At 40.8% G+C, this 21126-nt stretch overlaps 1 protein-coding gene across 1 annotated transcript; it reads right to left on the reverse strand.

Moving 5' to 3' along the window:
• Nucleotides 1-5044: 5044 nt before the first annotated feature.
• selenos (selenoprotein S) lies at nucleotides 5045-15141 on the reverse strand. Its single transcript, XM_083993363.1, has 6 exons — nucleotides 14933-15141; nucleotides 13741-13869; nucleotides 11143-11249; nucleotides 10956-11045; nucleotides 8626-8698; nucleotides 5045-5914 (listed from the first exon to the last, which is right to left on the reverse strand). Exons 1-6 carry the CDS (start codon nucleotides 15027-15029, stop codon nucleotides 5835-5837), a joined length of 576 nt encoding a protein of 191 aa, XP_083849489.1. The 5' UTR covers nucleotides 15030-15141; the 3' UTR covers nucleotides 5045-5834.
• Between the last annotated feature and the right edge of the window lie 5985 nt (nucleotides 15142-21126).

Raw genomic sequence — 21126 nt, forward strand, 5'->3', positions numbered from 1 at the left:
TAGATAGATAGATAGATAGATAGATAGATAGATAGATAGATAGATAGATAGATAGATAGATAGATAGATAGATAGATAGATAGATAGATAGATAGATAGATAGATAGATAGATAGATAGATAGATAGATAGATAGATAGATAGATAGATTTACTTTATTAATCCTGAAGGAAATTCAGATGTGGTCAACTGCTCACAGAAGAATTTCCTTCGGGATTGTAGGTTTTTGTTCCTATTCTCTTTGTTTACATGATTTTGATTATGCAATTGGGTGTGTTATTGGGAGATGCAGATATAATATTGATAACTTCACAACCTCAGAAAAGACAAAGCTCTGTGGACCCCCTGAAATCTCTGACGCTCCCCTGAGGGAGGCCTGGACCCCAGGTTGGGAACCAATGTAATATGCAATGGGGGTGGAATAATTATGATTGCAACATGATTGTAAGTATTAGGTTTTATTTATTTTTTTACTGGATTTAACATGAATCTAAACCAAAGAGATCAAGGTCTCAACTTTAACATACTCGTTTTTCTTTATAGCAGGGTGAACAACCCGGGAAGAAGTTCCATGACAAATAGGAGGGTACAATCAAGACAGTTCAAAGTACACTTGTCGAGGATATACAGATATATAAGAGGATCGCAAAGTGTAACAGGTCACAAAGACTACAAAGCAACAGGGACGCGTCGCTCTGAGTAGGTAAATTATCAGCACCTGGGCTGTTAGGAAGCAGCCAACCATGACAAATTGTGGGTTATACTCAGAGGAGAACCAGGGTAAATACACATCAAGTATGTGTTATGTGTACTGTGTGTAGGTATTTCTCACAGGTGGGTCCTACTCGTCTGCTTTCCTGCTGGCACACGCTTTCAGCAGTGTGAGATTGGTGATGATACATTTTTTTACTTTTTATTCTTGTCATCAAAAAGCAGATACAAAGCAAGTATTGTGCATGTGTCCAAAGCCTGAACCAGACTTCTACTGTTCTCCAATAATGACTTACAACACAGCAATGGGCCAATGTGTCGCTCTAGACGAGATGTCTGTTCATTAAAATAAACATACACTGTAGTTTATTTTGACTCGATCCCACACACATCGTATTGCTGCCAGAAATATTGTCCAGAGGAATAAATGAGGATTAATCGGCAGCTGAAAATAGTCCCCCACAAATGCAATATTTCCTCCTGCTGAAGCAAAATCTACCGTTTTAGGAAATGAATGAGCTTCAAAACAATACATGTATTTGTGAGCTGTTTTTAAAGGTTTATGTCTTCATTAGGAAGAAAGAGGCTTTAGGGCGGAGAGCCACAAATAGGATAGAGAAACAGGGGAAAAGTAAACAAATACCATCTGTCACTGGGCAGAGCCTTTGTCTTATGAAACAGAAGAGCTTAAGATTACACAGAACAGATCATATGTCTCTTTTAATAATAGAGAATTCAAAACACAATCTATTTTGCTAACTCCACTGGATGATAAGACATATCCCCGGACGCTCACACACACACTGCCGCCATGCTAAGCATCAGTAACAGAAAAAGATCAAATTATCGCTGACATCTGTGTTTTCATTTATGAGGTTGTAAGATGTTGATAAGATGTTAAAGTGGCCGTGACCAGACCACAGGAAGTGTTGGCTTAGCAGTTCCTCATACCAGCACCACTGAGCCAGCACAGACTGGTCTCCAGTAACACACTGCACCACTCTAACACTGATAGGGCTTTCACACCGGCCGGCGCATTCAGACCAAAAAAAATAACAGGTTCTGAACATGAAAAGTTGAAAAGAAAAAAAAAATAGTTGGCTCTTTCCTGCGAACCATGACATCATCCAGTGGGCGTGTCTTATTCTAGGCTGTGAAGATGAGCAGGAAGGAGGAGGAGAGGGCAGAGCCTGATGACCTGGAGAAAAAGAATTTGCAGTGGTCTGCTAAAGAAGTTAAATGTTTGATGGTGATTTGGGCGTCTACAGAGTTTTAAGAAAAGCTAGAAAGCAGAACAATAAAGAACAAGTTGTATGAATTTCCCTTTATGGCTTAATAAAGTAAAGTCATTCTCATCTTTGAACTCTGGGAAGAGATGGTCAAGGCTGGGTTCACTTTAAAAAACTGAAAAAGGATTACAAAGACAACAAAAAAGCTACAATTTATGCCCACTTTGGTTCGCCAGAAAGCACCAAAGTTCTGAGACTCCAGAACGGAGCCAGAGCCAGAACCATGTCTGTGTGAAAGCACCCAGACTGAAGTCAGAGACACCGATGGACTGTTAAAATTAGAATTTGTAATGGTTTTAACCAAGGGAGTATAGCTTTGATTTTGACGTTGGTGGGGACACAAAAGTGCTCCGAGGCATCGCTCCTGAAAGTTGATGTTTTTTGCATTTGCGATCATAAGAGGAGTAGAGTTCTCAGTTCACTCTGACTGAAGTGCAACTGTGCATCATCATGACTAACACATTCATCGTTATTTAACCTCACCTGTGAATTTCAAGCCTCTCCTCCATCTCCTCCTTCTCTACCTCATCCAGCTTCTCCTTCTCCACCTCTTCCTGCCCCTCCTCCTTCATCTGCTCTAGCCTCTCCTCCTCTACCTTCTCTGGTCTCTCCTTCTCCATCTCCTCCAGCCTCTCTGTTTGTCACCTGACAAAAATATGTTGATGCATGACATATGAACTGTTATTATCAATCATAACGACTTGAGGCCACCCCACTCTGTGCATTAAAATACACAATTAGATAAAACCCTGTATCATTTCTGTTTCTGATTCAAAGGCAAATCTGATGTTAATTAATCTACCAAAGAATTAAAACTCTGCTTTTTGCTTAGAGCCAACCGTGTTGGTCCAGGTTCACTGTATTTACCAGTGGTTTCACAGTCTTTCACTGATCCACAGCTGATCTTAGTGCACTTAAGAAAACAAGATGTTTGTGTTATGACCCCTCCCTGCAGGAGCCTGCTGGGTGGAGCTCAGTTGGCAGGAGGAATTAGCTCAGATGGGCTGCAGTTGAAAAGTCTATATATAATCTCTATAACCACTTCTCCTCCACTGTGATGGAAAATGTGATGAGGTCAAGGACGGATGTGAAGGAGTTCATGAGGACAATCGCTGCACTTAGATCATGTGAAAGAAAAACACACATACGGATTTAATAGAGGTAAAGAACTAAGCAAGAGATCAGAATAAATTACATTCAGATATAAATTGTGTAAAAAAGTGTTTAGTTTCTGCCAATGGTGCATTTGACATTTGAGAGTATTTAGTGATAGGAAGGCTTTAGTATTTAGTTATGATGCTTTGTAATTTCACGCTGCTTGGCCTCCATGACGGCTCCTAACTAGACACATTTAAAGAGAACACATCTGTATTCATGGATTTGGGCTTCAGTGGATCAGACCAGGATTTCCATCAGTTCTGGATCAGGTCTCAAACATCAAACAGCTGCTCTGTTGTTTCTACATTTATGTGGCTCTGACCAACTAAATACAGTGGGGATTTGTCTTAAATGATGCTGCAGCAAGGAATTGTGGGACATCATTTCTCATCTTATTTCCTACAGGAAGGTCCAGTGTTTCCTCCCCTTCATCAGATTTAACAGACTTGTGCTCTCTCTCTTCCCTGACTCTCACTCTGTTTGGCTTAGTTTGCCTTTTTTTACACCTGATGCTTTTTTTTTTGCTAACTTAACTTTATTTTCATTTTATTTCAAATTTTTATTGTAAGCGCTTTGAGGTTGCTGTCAGTAAACACCTTGAGTCACTGTCTTTAGAAACTAAAGACCAAATCCGAAACCTTGGCGTGCTGATAGACTCAGATCTGACCTTCAACAGCCAGATCAAATCAGTCACCAAATCAGCCTTTTATCAACTTAACAACATATCCAGAATTAAGGGTTTTATGAAAAGTATCAAACAGCTGCAGCTCATTCAGAACGCTGCAGCTCGAGTTTTAACCAGAACAAAGAGATCAGATCACATCACCCCAGTTCTTAAAACCTGACACTGGCTCCCATTCAGCTACAGAATAGATTTTAAAGTTCTGCTCCTGGTTTACAAATCACTGAATGGTTTAGGTCCAGAATACATGAATGACATGTTAGTAGGATATAAACCCAGTAGAGCTCTGAGATCTACTGACTCAGGTCAGATAGTGGAGTTCAGAGTTCAGACCAGACATGGTGAAGCAGCATTTAGCTGTGATGCTGCACACAACTGGAACAAACTACCAGCAGAACTGAGATCAGCTCCAACTGTAAACACTTTTAAATCCAGGTTAAAAACATTTCTCTTTTCATGTGCTTATGGCTGAGCTCTTTTTAAGAACTTTAAACTTTATCTATTTTCTTTTCTTTTACTTTTATTTGCTCTTGCTTTTAACTCTGTTTTTAGTGTTTAGTTTGTTTTTATTCTGTCTTATGCTTCTTTTTTTAATGTTTTGTCTTTATGTAAAGCACATTGAGTTGCCTTGGTATGAAATGCGCTATATAAATAAAGATGCCTTGCCTTGTTCTTCAGGTGAAAAGCGCTCTATAAATACGATTTATTATTACCTTTAAAGGTGTTCAGAAATGGCCGTTTGTCCTGTTTGTCGCGCCGAGATATCACGAGTTGCCGCACGAGTTTACCAGAGTAAGGAAAACAAATTTGATTGGTCGTTATCAAGCGGGCGGGATATTCAAAGCTTGGGGCGAGACCGAGCTCCGCGTGTGTGTGTGTCTCAGATGTTTGATTGACGGATGATGGATCCAATATCAGTGGCTGATGAATCGTGAGCAGGCTGACATATAATCCGTGCGCCTGCATTATCCAATGCGAAAAAAAATACCACACTTTCATCCCGGATTTACTCGAAAATAGAATTGTGCACAATGTTTGGCCTACAACGTCTGAAAGATGAGTTATTACACTCATTTTGCGAGCCAGAGTGGGCTCAAATTCAATTTTCTTTTCTGTACACCTTTAAGAAAAATCTGCGTTTTCAATGTTATAACAAAAACTTATTCAAGATATTTGAACAAGAAACATGAAGGACACACTTCTGGTGATCTGTGTTTTATTGCATAAAAATGTGTGTAAATCTATGGACATACATTTAGATGAGAAACAGGTGACAAACTAAAGGAAAGCCAACATAAAGAGTCTTAGTGAGGTGCAGCTGGTACAGTTTTACTCTACCTAAACTCCACTGAAGGATGAACACACTCTTCTAAAAGATAACTCACTTTTGATGTTTTGATGATGGTTCATCTTCATCAAACCATTCATTGAGCACCGTCATCCTGTTCCTCCACTCACTTTACACTCATGGTCTTACTTTAGTTTGTCACCGTCTGTAGATCTAAATGTTGGAACAATAATCAGAACATGTAACGTTTCTTTGTACCTAACCACTGCCCGACAGCTGCAGCTGCTGCAGTTCTATAAGCTCTGAAGCTACAGTATGTATGGTGGTACATGTATTAAAAACAAAATGCAGGAGGAAACACACTGACTGAACTTCATCAGCCAAACCTGGTGGTGGAGAACCGTTTACAGGGATGGCTTCATTACAAGCTTTCAATCTCACCAGATTATGATATTACCTTTGATTCTTAACAACGCAGCAGGAGATAAAATCAGAGAGTGAACACCAGGAAATCAAACAGAGGATGTACTGTATGTATGCTATTCATAATGACAACTGATCAACACCCAGAAGAAGGATGAAGCGAAAGAAATCAGAGTAAAGTGTGAGCTTGGCGACGTTGTCAGCTTGGTCCAGTCAGTTTGTGCACATCAAAGGTCAGAGGTCAAGGGTCACGCAGACCGATGTCTCTCTGACCTCCTTTAACCTCATCCCCCGGACGACGGCCCCCTCCTGCCCGGTCTCCAGGCGCAGGAACCTCCTCCCTCTCCAGACAGGGGACTGTAGTCTGAAACACACAGAGGAACAGGATGCAGACTGCCCATCAACGTCACACACACACACTCACACTTAAGACTGTGAACTGATCCAACATGGAGCAACTTTTGTGCAAGGATGGAATGTTCAGTACATCACTAACCATGTTTCCATCCACTTGTCAATTATCTCAAGATCGATAATAAATATGAATGCAAACAATGCCGGTTCAATTGCGTTTCCATCGGAGACCTTTAAATCTAATAAAAAACAGTGTGTGATGACGCCATGTGCTGTTTTGTGATCATATTGCTGTGTCGAATTGTTTTCTTGCAATTTAAAGGAATAGTTCAACATTTTGGCAAATTGGCTCATTGCCATTAGGAGTAGGTTCATTACCTTTAGTTGTCGGTGCAAGCTATTTTTAGAACAGTGGAGCAGAGCCGTGAGCTGTTCAGAGCTACGCTATGGAGGCTAATGGGATTTCTTGGTTTCCCTCATCAAACTCATCAAATACACAATCCAACAACTCCACACCGCTCTGGTGGACAAGTTGTGAGCTGCACATTCACCACGCTATGAGATAATAACACAACGTTACAAGACAGAGTTGTGCAAAACCACTGATGCACATTCCTGTAAGAAGCAGTTTTTCAGCAAGCAGTCTCTGCATTTACCCGCTCTGTCCTGGTTGCTGCCGTAATGTCCTTGGGCAAGACCCACCTTGCTCCTGGTGGGTCTTGGTTCGCACCTTGCATGGCAGCTTCCGCCATCAGTGTGTCAATGTGTGTGTGAATGGGTGAATGTGATGTACTGTAAAGCGCTTTGGGTATCGTTCAGGTCTAGTAAAGCGCTATACAGACCATTTACCATTTAAAACAACTCTGTCTCGTAACGTTCCTTTATTATCTCATAACGCATTTCCATTCATTTTTGCACTAAATCACAAAACAGAAGGACATCCATGCTTCATCTTACTGATTATCCGAGGTCAGGCTGCGCACAGGCCCAGTGTGACGAGCAGCTGGAGTCGTTGCCTGGAAACCACTGAGCCATATGCACGCCAGCCAATAGGCTAAATAAATGTAAATATTGTTCTTTATAATGCAACATGCCCGTCATCAGAAGACAGTGGCGTGTACACACCGGTTTGATGCAGATGCACAACGGAGAGACCTGTCACCTGTGGTTTGTGAACAGCAGCGCCTGTACACCAGCATCTTTCTTTGTTTACTCCCGCTGTGTCGTTGAACAGCTGGAATACGTAGCGGAATGGGCTTTATGTACAGCTCCACTACTTCCTGAAATAAGCCAGCTCCTTTATTTCCTGTCTTACATTATTGGACAAACTGATTAATCCAGGTGTGTCTGACCTCACAACGATGGTCAACGAAGCCCATTGACATAAAACATGATCGCAAGTCACATTTATCCGACAGATCTGTTTCCATCAGCATGTATCCCATAAACTTTGTATAGACCAAGAGAAAATCCGATGAGATCGACCATATTCACTTTTTATCAATATTCATGATATTTAATCGAGTTTTACTGTTTCTATAAGGCATTTTTAATTCAATATTGCTTAATGTGAATAAAAACATGTAGATAGAAACATGGTAACTGTGGGGAATGGTTCCAAGCTCTGGACCACAGCAGCATGTCTGGTCTCCAGTCAGTACAGTAGGACATCAGTCTGCTGTTTATACCAAGGTCTCCTCCTGCACCGACCGGTAGGTTGCTTTTCCTCTCTGCCATATGTCTAAATGTAGTGTCATGTAATGTACACTAGACTGGGAATCAGAAATCAAATAACATTTGAAAATGATTAGAAATACTGAATTTTAGCTGTAATTGTTAAAAAAGATAAAAGTAGTAGTTAAAATTAAAAATAAAACAATGCAAATAAATGTTCCTCTCTTATCTTTAGATGGCTACAGATTGTGTCTATTAGGAAGATGATCTCCAATTGGCCGTCTCCAAAATTTAACCATCTCATTAGGAGAGATTAATGCTGAAACATAGTAATTATCTGGGGGGGGGGGTGCTGGCGACGTGTGTTTTTTACACTTGTGGACCTGCCTGTCAATTGCGCAGTGCTGAGAAGATGCACAGACAGAAGTGGGAAAATTTCCAAAATAAAATGATGAGTGTAAATTAGACAAAATAAATGATTTTATATTTTTTCATTCTCTCTCAGCGGCCCGGTACCGGTCCCCCGCCCGGTGGTTGGGAACCCCTGGGTTAGTGTGTACTCCAAGTCTTTTCTAAATCGGCAGCGACAGTGAAAACCGTGTAGCGTGTCCCCAGCTTTAAGGGCAATGTCAATCAGCTTGGCTCCTGTGGCTCTGTGGGAGTAAATGTATCTACAATGTAGATACATTTGTTGATTCGACATCAACTTAGAGTGAGTGGTTAGTGTCACATCTCCACAGTCTGGGCTGTTCCAGCGAAAAGGGAAAACACTAAAACATGTCTTCATCAGGTGAAGCATCGGTGGGCCTTAAATGTTACTAATAAATCCCTGGCATCTTCACATCCCTCTGTTGTTTAGCCTCTTTAAAGGGGATCGATAATGCTTTTCCAGCTTTTTGAGACTTATTTCTTGTAAATCCAATTCTTTGGTTATACTTACTGTCGCAAATATTATGTCAGCTATTTTCAATTGAGAACATACACTTAAAGAAACAAAAAGCAGGAAGTAGTAACACATGTTTTAAAGCTGATATGTAAAACACTTACCAGCACCGCGAAGCGACTTCTTCTCCGTCTTTGGTTTCAGCCCCGTTGCTGAGGAGCTGGCCTCTTCACTGGTCTGCAATGACACACATTCATCAGCACCACAGACACACACACTGCTACTGCTGCAGAGAACACAGTCAAGGCTTTTTAGAGAAACCTGTTCCACTGAGACTTTAACAATGTAATGTTATCCAGCTGTGTTGGTCTGGTTCACACTGTAAAAGGTTCAAACAGCAAAGCCTCAGCGTTTTTAGCAGTTTACAGGATTGCATGGAATAACATACCGTATTGACCCCAATATAAGACAATATGCCTGTGCATATTCTCATTTGAAAATCGAAAGCAACTGGACTTAGTTATTTGTCTGGGAAGGGGTGAATTAAGACAACCCCACTTTTTCAAGACCTGTTTTTGGAAAAATACTTTTAAAAGACAAAATCAGACGTTTTCAGTATCAGTGAAATAAAAACTGGTAGATGGCAGCGCCCACTGATCTGTACTGAGACTGTTGTTATTCTGACACGAGTCGGTAATCGTGGTGCAGCAGAGTGAGTTTGGAGCTGACGAGAGGAGAGGAAAGAGAGTGAGACGAAGCGACTGTAGCCTTCATGATATGTCGACCCCGCCCCCGCTGAGGAGGAACTATGAAGAACTCAGCTGTGATGGAAACATGCTATCGTCCTCTCAGATGCGGCTGCACCTCCCAGGTGACTGGTGTATGTGAGTGTGAGAGAAAGAAAAGCTCTGACTTTCTTGGGCAGATGTTGTTTGGTGTCACCCGCTGATCTGCATATAGAAATATCTAGACCCCGAATGTGAGACGACTCGTCTTTTTCAGACTTTTTTCGACGGAATAAATACTGTCTGGGTCATTTTCAGCTGGCAGATAATCAGATGGATAATCGGTAAAGTGAATAATTTCACTTAAAGGGACAACGAGGAGTTTATATTTGGTTATAAAAAAGTATCACGTTAATGTGGATGAATCTACGTTACCCACACTTGTTAATGGCTCCATTTTCGATAAATATGTTGTTTTGTCTCTATTGTTATTTTGTTATTATTAGTGGTGGTGGAAATGCTGGGCGAGCCGACCAGCGTTTCTTTACTTTCGGTTTTGTGGCCGAATCGCCGTTTATGGTGGGAACTACGACGGTATGTGATCGTCTTCCAACCTCTGACTTTAATTCTTGATGAATGAAAACATGAGTCTGTCTTGCGCCGGTCAAAGAATTTCACGGTGCGGAGGCTCATAAATGTAGTGTGAAAACGCTTCGCTTTTCCAAAACTCCTCGTTGTCCCTTTAATGTGGCCAAATTAATTTTGATGTTTCGCCTGTTATATATCAGTGTTGCCCTAACGCAAATCTTGAATAAGTCTACAGTGTTTTCACATTTAAAAAGGTCTTTGTTGCCTTTGTACAGAGACAATATGAGATTTGCTTGTAGCTACAGCACCTAAATAACCCTCTATTTCCATACACACACCCAGCCTCGCTTTCAATAAAACACACATATAATTTTGATCAGTGAAATATATGAAAACAATATAAAACACAATTTAAAATGACAGAACTTGTTGCTCTAGTTTATTTAATTTAAATGAATAAAGCTTCATATTTAAAAGTAGTGCAATGTAGAGCTGTCAGAAATTAAAAGCAGCCTTCTCTCTCGTCATGTTTGTAGCAACACTGTTGCTTCAGGCTGCGATTGTGCTTTTTTGTATCGCTCATACTCTCTCTCCATTAAAACAACCGACTCCTCTTGGCTGAAATCAGCCCGTTGTCGCTCACATTTCGTGCGGAAGTTGAATAATATGACGCCAAACGCCTCCTTTGATGTGAACGCGCACAGATCATAAAGCTGAGAGCCGGACTCAACAAACCAAGTTGATAACCAGCTTCGTAGTACCGTGTTAACTCGGACCGGGGCTGGAGGTTTAGTTGAGCTGCATCATGAACACAAAGCCTGGCTATGTTGAGCCTCCTTCAGTACAGGCCTCTGCTGTTGTATGAAAAGCTCAGGTGTTGTGTAGCATGAACTCTGGACAGACTCCTGTATTACACACTAATGTGTTTATCGAGGAAACTGGGTGTGTGCCCATTACTCCCTGTATAAATAAAGGATTAACTCATTGTAATTCTAAAATGTATCACTACATGAATGTATTGAACTTTTACCTCTATTAATCTGTGTCATTTAACACAGATTGTTGACACATGTTTCTGGGAGTTCATTTCTCTCTTCTGTGCTGATTATTAACTTTGAATTCTGTTCAATTAGAATTAGTTTGAAAAGACAAAGTTACCAGTAACTCAACACAAAACTCACCTGAGAAACTTTGGGGCCTCCTTTATAACTCTTCCCCTGTTGCATACTGTCCCACATCTCTATTTTCTGCCTCCTCTTCTCTTCCTCTTGCTGTTGAGAACATGAATGCCACACTCAGTCCACACCAAACATCACAGCAGGGTGCTTCATCTTATTTGTTTCACACATTTCTGTTTCAAGTGCGCACCTGTTGCTGTTTCTCTCTGAACATGGCTGCTTTGGCATCCAGCTCGGCTTGCATCTTCCTCCGAGCTGCTTCCATGGCCTCTTGTCTTTGTGCCACTAACAAAGCATCTTCACACAAAAAAAAGAGAAACATAAATTAATTGTTACATTTAGCCTTCACTAATTAACAAGAAATCACAATGCAGACCCTGTCAGCTGAGGTTCTCCAGTTGAAGTGACATGTTTCTGCTTTCTGGCTGTGTCACAAATATTGAATGACACATGGAGATTCTCACAATAGATCATGGATTTTCTGTTGTTTTCAGTATTCAGACCTCTACATTTACTGCACCTGCACTTTGTGTTGTCGGTTAAATTCCATATGGATAAAATGACAATTTTCCCCATCAATCTACTCCCAAAAAAGTTACAAAGGCGAATTTAATCCAAATCTAACTCAAACTTCTCATTTGCAAAATGATTCAGACCCTTTGCTTTGTCAGTTCAAACTGAGATCCAGTTCCTCCTTACAACAAGTGTCTAAAATTTGATTGGACTCTGGCAAATTAAATTGATTGGACATCGTTAAGGAAGGCACACCTGTAAACTACAACATTAAAACAGTTACAGTGTTGTGAATCCATATAGCCTGTATACCAGTGTCTGTATGGAGGAATACTGGCCGAGTTTGTTAGTACCAGGTAAACGGGGGTTAGAGAGGGAAGTCCAAGTAATTTGACATATTTGAGAATTTTATAAAATAGTAACACAATAGTTACTTCTCCTGATAATTAATCACTTTCATCACGTTGTAACTCAGTTACTTTTTAGGGAAAGTAGTAACTATAACTAATACCACTGGTTAAAACTGAGAAAGTAATTGCTGTCTGTGGTTCTGTATTATTATTAATATATGGGCTGAGGCAATAATTTTGAAAAATAATAGCTTGCAGCAACATATTGAAAAAGAAAGAAAAGAAAAAATAACTATGAACTCGGTCAGTTTTGGAACCGTGAACTTAGTTCAAAATGTATTTTTGAATTATGAACTATGAACTGAACTAGTTCATTTTAAAATTTGTGGCTGATCGGAGTGAGATCACACATTTTGTCTGGCAGGTCATTCCAGAGCCCCGACTACAACGCAGTGTCACCTTTTATATTCAGCTGGGCCCCTGGGTAGTCTACTTGCCAACAATGAGTACCCGGAAATGTTGAGTACCCCAAAGTTTTATGTTAGAAATATATAGTATGGGTCCCCAGTATTCAGAAACTGCCGGATGCTAACTTATATACATAGGACAATTAGCATAATTGACATAATTAGCATAAATTAGCATAATCGCCTATATGGGCAATATTTCAACAACTGCTTGGCTGATCTGGGCAATATTGGAGTGGTTTTAGGGGTTATTGATGATGCTGAATCCATTAATAAGTTAGCATCCGGCAGTTTCTGAATACTGGGGACCCATACTATATATTTCTAACATAAAACTTTGGGGTACTCAACATTTCCAGGTTCACAATGGGGCCCTATGGGCTGGCAAGTAGACTAGGGACAGACAGAGGGCCTCTGCTCCAGGATCTAAGGTGAGTAGGGAACTAAGAGGTCTAAAGATGTAGCTAGGATCAATGGAATCTATTCTACAACATACTGGGAGCAGAAAAGGAAGATCTGATTTTTAGAAGAGATGATAAAAACATGTTGTTCAAGTTTTGTGGTGTGCTGTTTAAAATTGAGATCAGATCAACCCTGTTGCAAAAACTCTTAGCGTCTGGCTTGATGGTGATCTGACAGGGAACCAGCAGGGGGCAGGATTTACTTTATCATGGCCTGGGAACCAACAACTAACATCTGAGCTTCGTTCGGGTTCAACTGGAGAAAGTTATTTATTTCACATTCATGTTTAACCTCATGGCCAAGTGCTAATTGCTGGACTTGAATTTCTATTTTGATTGAAGAGAGGGCTGAGTCATATTACAAAGGAACCTGTTGGCAGACAGTATCAGTAACTGATAACTGTCATTACAGCTGCATCTCAATAAATTAGACTGAGGATAATGGAAAAGTTCAGTAGTTCAATTCAAATAGTGAATCTCATAGATTCATTACAAACAGACTGAAAAATTTCATGTCTTTATTTCTTTTAATTGTAATGATTATGGATTACATTTAATGAAAACCCAAAACTCAGTAATTCAAACAATTAGAATAAAAAGTTCACTATTACATGTCGCACTCTAATCAGCTGATTAACTCCAAACACTTACAGAGGTTTCCTGAGTCTTTAAACAATCTGTCTGGTTCAGTAGCTCCAGTATTATGCAGAAGACTGTTGACCTCCATCATATTCTACTTTACTGAGATGCACCTGTATGGAATATTTACCATCATTTTATTAACAAAGACCTGAAAGAACTCCAGACTACCCTTTAAGAGAGAGACCACAACAACATTCACACATCTATTCTCTGAAAGTTTCCCAGTGACCATGGAGAATCCAGTCATTATGATAGACATGATAAACTCTCTCGTGGCCTCGTAGTGAGCAGGTACAAGCTCTGTATCTGATGTCATGCATTTTTTTGTACTGTATAGGTAAATACTGGTGCTGACCTTGCTGAGTCTGCGGTGAAGCGTTGCTGCTCTTGCTGGATCTCTTCTTGCTCAGGTACTGGATGAGCACGTAGACCAGCACAGTCAGGACCAGCAGGTGCCAGCCATACTGGGAGAGAAGCTCCCCCACTGGGGAAGAAGGGATAAAAGATAGAAACAGATGAATAATTCAGGAGTTGACAGACAGGATCACACTCATAACAAAGTAATATGTTGAATAATTTGGGGATTAACAACCCAGATCACATTTATATGAATTAAACTAGGATTAGATTAATAATTAGCCTAACAGTTAAATATCATAAACCAGGTAAAAAGTTATTCTTCATTCATCAAAGATAAGATAAGTATTTATTGACCCAACGGGGTCATTCCTATGTTCCCACAGCCTTATGTTCCCACATTTCTAACTTTTGTTGTCACTGAAAATTAGGCTCTATGTTCCCACAGCCCTTTGGTCCCACCATTGGTTGGGTTTAGGCAATGAAGAAAAGAGTTGGTTAAGTTTAGTAAAAAGACCCGGTAGAGGCTAGACAGGCCAGATAGATAGAGTCCAGATAGGTAGAGAGAGTCCAGTGGGAACATAGGGCTGTGGGAACATAGGCACGCTCCCGACCTAACAACAGGTAGGCCTAATTCCAAGGATTGTAACTTTATGTATCTTAGTGCAGGTGAAGAGTGCAAAATCATTTTTAACTTTGATAAAAGGAAAGTCTAATTTACCTGTTTATTTCGGCATTCCCCCATTACCACCACATTGATTCTGTCTGTGGCATCCTCCCCTAGCTTTAACGTTACCTATAGCCACTTGCAAACTAGCAACCAGCTACACATTGTCAGGTTATTAAATATATCATTTGTGGTTGCTTGCAAATAAAATAAAAATTGTAAAAATGACCATTTATTCATAGCGTTACCAGCTTGTAGATATTTTTATTCACTGCAATTATATGATTAGCTATTTAAGGCTGAATTTGATAACCCCCCTAACCCCCCATAAATTACGCCCATGGGTAATTCACTTATCACTGCAGGAAAGAAGAAATGAGGTTGAAGAAGTAACACAAACACACGTATAAAGAGGAAAAATAACCAATCAGCCATAAAGTGTAGCTATCTGTAGATGTGTTTGTGTTGTTCATGTTGGTCAGTCAGTAGCCTAAACACAGCTCATGTTGTCACGTCACGTTACCAAACGCGCTGACGGAACCGAGGTCCTGGTTCTGGAGCGGTGGTTTCTCCACCTCCACGCCGGCTTCATCCACATCGGTGATCTCTACGTCGTCCATCTCTGACTCCAGATCAGATAACACCCGAGCTGAGCAGCAAACCGTAGCGTCGACTAGTTGCTGCTGCTGTTGTTGTTGTGGCGACTATTTCCTACATCCGCCATCTCTGATGACGCAGCAGGATGTATGACGTGTTGCTAGCTGGTTAGACGCTATTGGAGGAGCGTCTAGTCCACTTCTTATTTTGTGGCGCTAACAAAGCACCTCAGAGGGCTGTTACCGCCACCTAGTGGACTGGACTGGACTGGACTCACAGCCACAGCTCACCTGGGCTGGGCTGTGGTCCTACACTACAGCATCATGTGTTCCTCTGGCTCTGCTGTTTTTGTGTGCATAGACCGTTAATATAATACATCCATGGCATAGACACAGTCTAGGGCCTAGACTCTAGGCTACAGAGAACTGATCGGGGACTTCAAGTAGACTGGTGCCAGATCATTGCGGGGAAGACTAATAAGGAGCTGGTGGTGGATTTCCACAGGTGTTAAAAACCCATCTCCTTCACCAGTGAACATTCAGGGAAGGGACATTGAGATGTTACATCTTAAAGGGATAGTATAATTTTTTTTAAATGGGGTTGTATGATCTACAAATAGCCCCTAAGTACTTTAATTGCAGTAGAAGACTCACTGCACTCCTCCCGTTAGCAACGCCAGCCCATAGCCCTGCCCAGAGATTTACAACATACAGTGTTGTGAACAGACCCAAAGAAACAGCCTATTTTCACGGTCTAAAAGAGGTTTGACCTGAAAAAAAATACACAGTTCCATCGTTCGCTATAATATCATTTTTTCCAGCCCCTCAAAGTGCAGGAAAAACGCAGTTCTTATTTGGACCAAACTAACTCATGTATCCCTTCGGCCCAGGGTTAGCGCCCGCCGATCAGCAGTTGGTCAGGTCCAAATAAAAACTGCGTTTTTCCTGCACTTTGAGGGGCTGGAAAAAATTATATTATAGTGAACAATGGAACTGTGTTTTTTTTTCAGGTAAAACCTCTTTTAGGCCGCGAAAATAGACTGTTTCTTTGGGTCTGTTCACAACAATGTTGTAAATCTCTAGGCAGGGCTATGGGCTGGCGTTGCTAACGGGAGGAGTGCAGAGAGTCTTCTACTGCAATTAAAGTACTTAGGGGCTATTTGTAGATCATACAACCCCACTCTAAAAAAATGCTATTAAGTACCTGGGTGTTCACAACAAACTGGACTGGACTGATAATAGCCTACCACTGCACTGTATAAAAAGGGTTGAAGCAGAATATCTGTTGGAGTTCAACATTTTGGCAAATTGGCCCATTGCCATAATCCCTATAGGTAGGAGTAGGTTCATTAACTCTAATTGTCGGTGCAAGCTGTTTTTAGAATGGCGGAGCAAAGCTGCACATTCACCACGCTATGAGATGAGTTACGTGTTATCAACATCCGGGGTCTGTATGTTGACCTACTAACCTCATGACCTGGATGATATCATCTCTGAACGCCTGAAAGTTGCTACTACTAATACTATGGTTCGTTTCTACGTGTTTCCGAACTGTCAGAACAAAATGAGCAGCTGGACGAAGTTCAGCTTCCACAGGCTTCCTCTCCACAACCTGGACTTACTAAAGCTCTGGCTATTATTATTAGAATGAGCCGTGCAGCGCCTAGGGGAATAGCACTAGCGTATCATAACTAAATATTGGTGAATTGAACGAGTTTCGCTGCAGATAATTGTGTTATTTAGAGGCTACATTCTGCTGCTCTGTAGACTCGCATTATATGGATATGCATCTCTCGGCTGGAGCTAATTTTGTCTGAATAAGTGAGTAAATGATTGTATTTTATGCTAGAAATAAGGTCCATATTGTAAAAAATATTGAAATTTCCCTTTAAGTTGCAGTGTGAGTGACTGAAATTTGTTTTAATGTTGCAGACCAAGGGATGAGCCCCCGGCCTTCACACCTGGACACCTTCACTGTGTGAGAGTTGATTTAGTCTTTTGAGGGGGTTTCTGTCAGATGGTGTTTCAGCTCCACCAGTCATTCACTCCCTCACACATTGTTTCACTTCCCTTTAAGAAGCCTCTAATGCACATCGGCATGGAGACGATCATTACACAGTTTTATCTGAAACATGTCAAACTACACTACAATATACAATTCACAAACAATATATAACACAGGTAGGTTGAGTGAAAGTAAACGTTTGACTGCAGTAACTTACTGCCAACATCTGGTTCCTGCACCAAACATGGTCTAAAAAAACCTCTCACTGTGAAACTAATGAACTTAGACTGTGTATTATACTCTATTTGGTCAATAATCTTTTGTAATTTTCCAACAAAAAGTATGAACACACTCTACATTATTAAACACATTATTGATTGATAACAAACACGATCAAATTGATCCAAGTGCCGCTTGGGGACACTCAGATGATTTCCATAGAGAGTGACTTTGCATCAGCAGCACCATGCTCCAGTGCTCTGGGACAGTTTATAGTCCTGAGAGTTGAAGACTGGATGATTGACAGCTGTCCTTCATGACAACACGAGACACAGAAATCCTCCTCATCAGAAACATGACTGTGATCTCCGTCTTCATCTGGACTCTCCTCTGCTGCTGCTTCACAGGTAAAGTCCAGAGAGTCCAACTCCTCCATCAACATCTGAAGCCAACAAAACCAGGACTCTGTTTAATGTCTCTGTCTCTGTGTCCTCAGGGTCCAGAGGTCAGGTCACAGTGGCTCAGCCTGGAGCAGTGAGATCTGCTGTGGGAGGCTCTGTCACCATCACATGTAGGGTCAGTCAGAATGTTTATAATTCTAACTGTTTAGCCTGGTACCAACAAAGAGATGGAGAAAAACCTAAACTCCTTGTTGCCTATGGTAACACTCGAGTAGTAGGTATTCCAGATCATTTTATAGCCAGAGGATCAAATGCCGACTTCACTCTGAGCATCAGTGGAGTCCAGCCTGAAGATGCTGCAGTTTACTACTGTCAGGGTCAACACTATATTAACAGCAACTGGCTGTTAACACAGTGAAAAAGCGTCGTACAAAAACCTCCCTCAGTCTGATGAACAGAAACTGAACTGACAGCTGCAGCAGGAAGCTACTGCAGAGACTGATACAGTTCACTGAGGACACACACACACTCGCAAAGTTACAGTAGTTAAACAGTATTCATATGTTACAACAGAAACTGACATTGTTTCAGCTGAAGCTTCTTTCCTTTGAAGAACATTCACATGCTACCCCCACACATTTATGTCCTTTATATTATTCATTAACCCTAACCCTAACCCATTTTGAATATAAGATAGAGATATGTTTACTAGAAATTGACATTTATTTTTATGACATCACCAGCTAATTGTGTTACATCAAAACCCTCAAGCCTTTTTATTGTTGAGCATTAAAATCTGATGACATCACAAAAGCTCAGCTTGCATACTTTCAGTCTACCATTCAATCAGTAAGAGAGGTGTTTGTCTCAGGTGATATGTCAGCTACCTCACCTATAATCACTGGTTTAACATTGGACATTAACAAAGTTGGGTTTCAATACAGCAAAGGTGGTGAGAGCAACTGTTTTTAACCTGTACTCCTTAACAGCTGTGAGATATCAAATTGAAAGTAGAATTAGCCTACCACCTCATGAGTCCAACTAGCCTGGGTACATTGAAATATGACCTTATTCTCCCCTTTTTAAATAACATTGTTACTGTCACATCGGCCTTTGAACTTTCACCACCAAAGTGCAAATCAGTTATTGTTGAGTCCGACTAATTTGAAGAAATTTCCTTCAAGGGATAGTTCAACATTTTTGGCAAATTCGCCTATTACCATAATCTCTATAGTTTTAGGAGTAGGTTCATTACCTTTAATTGTCGGTGCAAGCTGTTTTTAGATCAGCAGGGCAGAGACGTGAGCTCTGCACAGTGTGCGGTATTTCCAGGCTTTCCCTCATCAACCTCATCAAATACACACTCTAACAACTCCAAAACACTCTCATTGAGTTAAGACCTACAAATTCACCACACTATGGTACACTGAAGGAGACTGCTACTGTCGAAACGTTTGTACCTCGTCACCTGTTCCATTAAAGCTACCTAAAGGACATTTTGTGAGTGCTGGCCTTTCAACTTCATTCACCACGCTATGAAATAATAATGGAACGTTACGAGACAAAGTTGTTTTTGAGTTAAGATGAATAAAGAATGTTACTGTTGATCACTAAAATCTCTTCATATGCTGATGACAATGTATTATATAACACAAAATGTGCTCAGTTTGCTTCTTACCTCTGGTTTGAGTCACTCAGATGATTTCCATAGAGAGTGACTTTGCATCAGCAGCACCATGCTCCAGTGCTCTGGGACAGTTTATAGTCCTGAGAGTTGAAGACTGGATGATTGACAGCTGTCCTTCATGACAACACGAGACACAGAAATCCTCCTCATCAGAAACATGACTGTGATCTCCGTCTTCATCTGGACTCTCCTCTGCTGCTGCTTCACAGGTAAAGTCCAGAGAGTCCAACTCCTCCATCAACATCTGAAGCCAACAAAACCAGGACTCTGTTTAATGTCTCTGTCTCTGTGTCCTCAGGGTCCAGAGGTCAGGTCACAGTGGCTCAGCCTGGAGCAGTGAGATCTGCTGTGGGAGGCTCTGTCACCATCACATGTAGGACCAGTCAGAACATTTATATTCATGGCACCTACCACCGTTTATCCTGGTACCAACAGAGAGATGGAGAAAGTCCTAAACTGCTTATTTACAATGTTGACACTCGAGTATCAGGGATTCCAGATCGTTTTACAGGCAGAGGATCAAAGTCTGACTTCACTCTGAGCATCAGTGGAGTCCAGACTGAAGATGCTGCAGTTTACTACTGTCAGAGTGAACACCATATCGACAGTCGGTTCGTGTCACACAGTGAAAAAGCATCGTACAAAAACCTCCTTCAGTCAGACTGAACAGAAACTGAACTGATTCCTGCAGCTGGAAGCTACTGCAGAGACTGATACAGTTCTCTGAGGACACACACACACACACACACACACACACACACACACACACACACACACACACATACATACTAAAGTGGGCCCCTCCCCCTAACTTTTCCAGTTTTTTTCTTAGACTATACGTATTATCATTTTTTATTTAGCCTGCTTTGTTTTGATGCTAATACAGCATTACACTGCAAAAACTCAAGTATCTTACCAAGAATATCTGTCTTATTTCTAGTCAAAATGTCATTTCTAGTCAAAACAAATTTCATCATACTTAAAATAAGACACATCATATTAAAAGTAGCTTGTTTTTAGACACTTTTTACTCCTTTCAAGCATATTTTCCACTTGAAATAAGTAGAAAAAATCTGATAGTGGAACAAGTTTTTCTTCCTTATTACAAGCACAAAAAACATGATTTCACTGGCAGATTTTTCTACTTATTTCAAGTTAAAATTTGTTTGAAACAAGTGGAAATTATCTAAAAACAAGTTAATTTTTAGGTTATGAGTCTTATTTTAAGTGGAAAGAGATAAGCTTTGACTAGAAATGAGACATTTGGACAAGAAATAAGACAAATATTCTTGGAAAGATGCTGAGTTTTTACAGTGTACTATGAGTACTACTGGGGTTTTTTATGGGCCCCACTGGGCGCTGGGCCCCTAGAATTATCATCACCTTTCTCCCCTACACAACGGCCCTGAGTGCAATAACACCCTCACAAGTAAAACGCCTAAACTTCATCAATACACTTGTTCGACCTGAGGAAACTAAACATGTAGAAGAAGATCTTGTCATCTGCTGAGTCTGTCCCCAGCCCACACCTCCAGGTTATGTCAGTCATCCAAACACCCACACTGACACTGACCTTCTCACCCCATGGATATCTGTTGTAAATGTCTTAATTATTATGATTATTATGGAGCATGTTAGCCTGCCATGTCTCGTCTTTATGTTTCACAAACATTGAGCCGGTTTGTGTCTCTTTACCTCAAAGTGACCAAAGGTCGCTGCAGAATGGGCCTGGACTAAAATCGGTGACACAAATGTGAGTATCTCATTTCCATGTTCTCATTTCCAAACAGCATTAGGCAGATTACATAG

This window comes from Trachurus trachurus (assembly GCF_905171665.1).
Source record: "Trachurus trachurus genome assembly, chromosome: 3".
Lineage (NCBI taxonomy): Eukaryota > Metazoa > Chordata > Actinopteri > Carangiformes > Carangidae > Trachurus > Trachurus trachurus.

Excerpts from the sequence above, each read along its gene's own strand:
- selenos (XM_083993363.1), bottom strand. The coding sequence starts at position 15,029 with ATGGACGACGTAGAGATCACCGATGTGGATGAAGCCGGCGTGGAGGTG. Across the intron at positions 11,250-13,740 it reads TTCACCGCAGACTCAGCAAG|ATGCTTTGTTAGTGGCACAA; the intron begins GTCAGCACCAGT and ends TTTTGTGTGAAG. Across the intron at positions 11,046-11,142 it reads TCAGAGAGAAACAGCAACAG|CAAGAGGAAGAGAAGAGGAG; the intron begins GTGCGCACTTGA and ends TGTTCTCAACAG.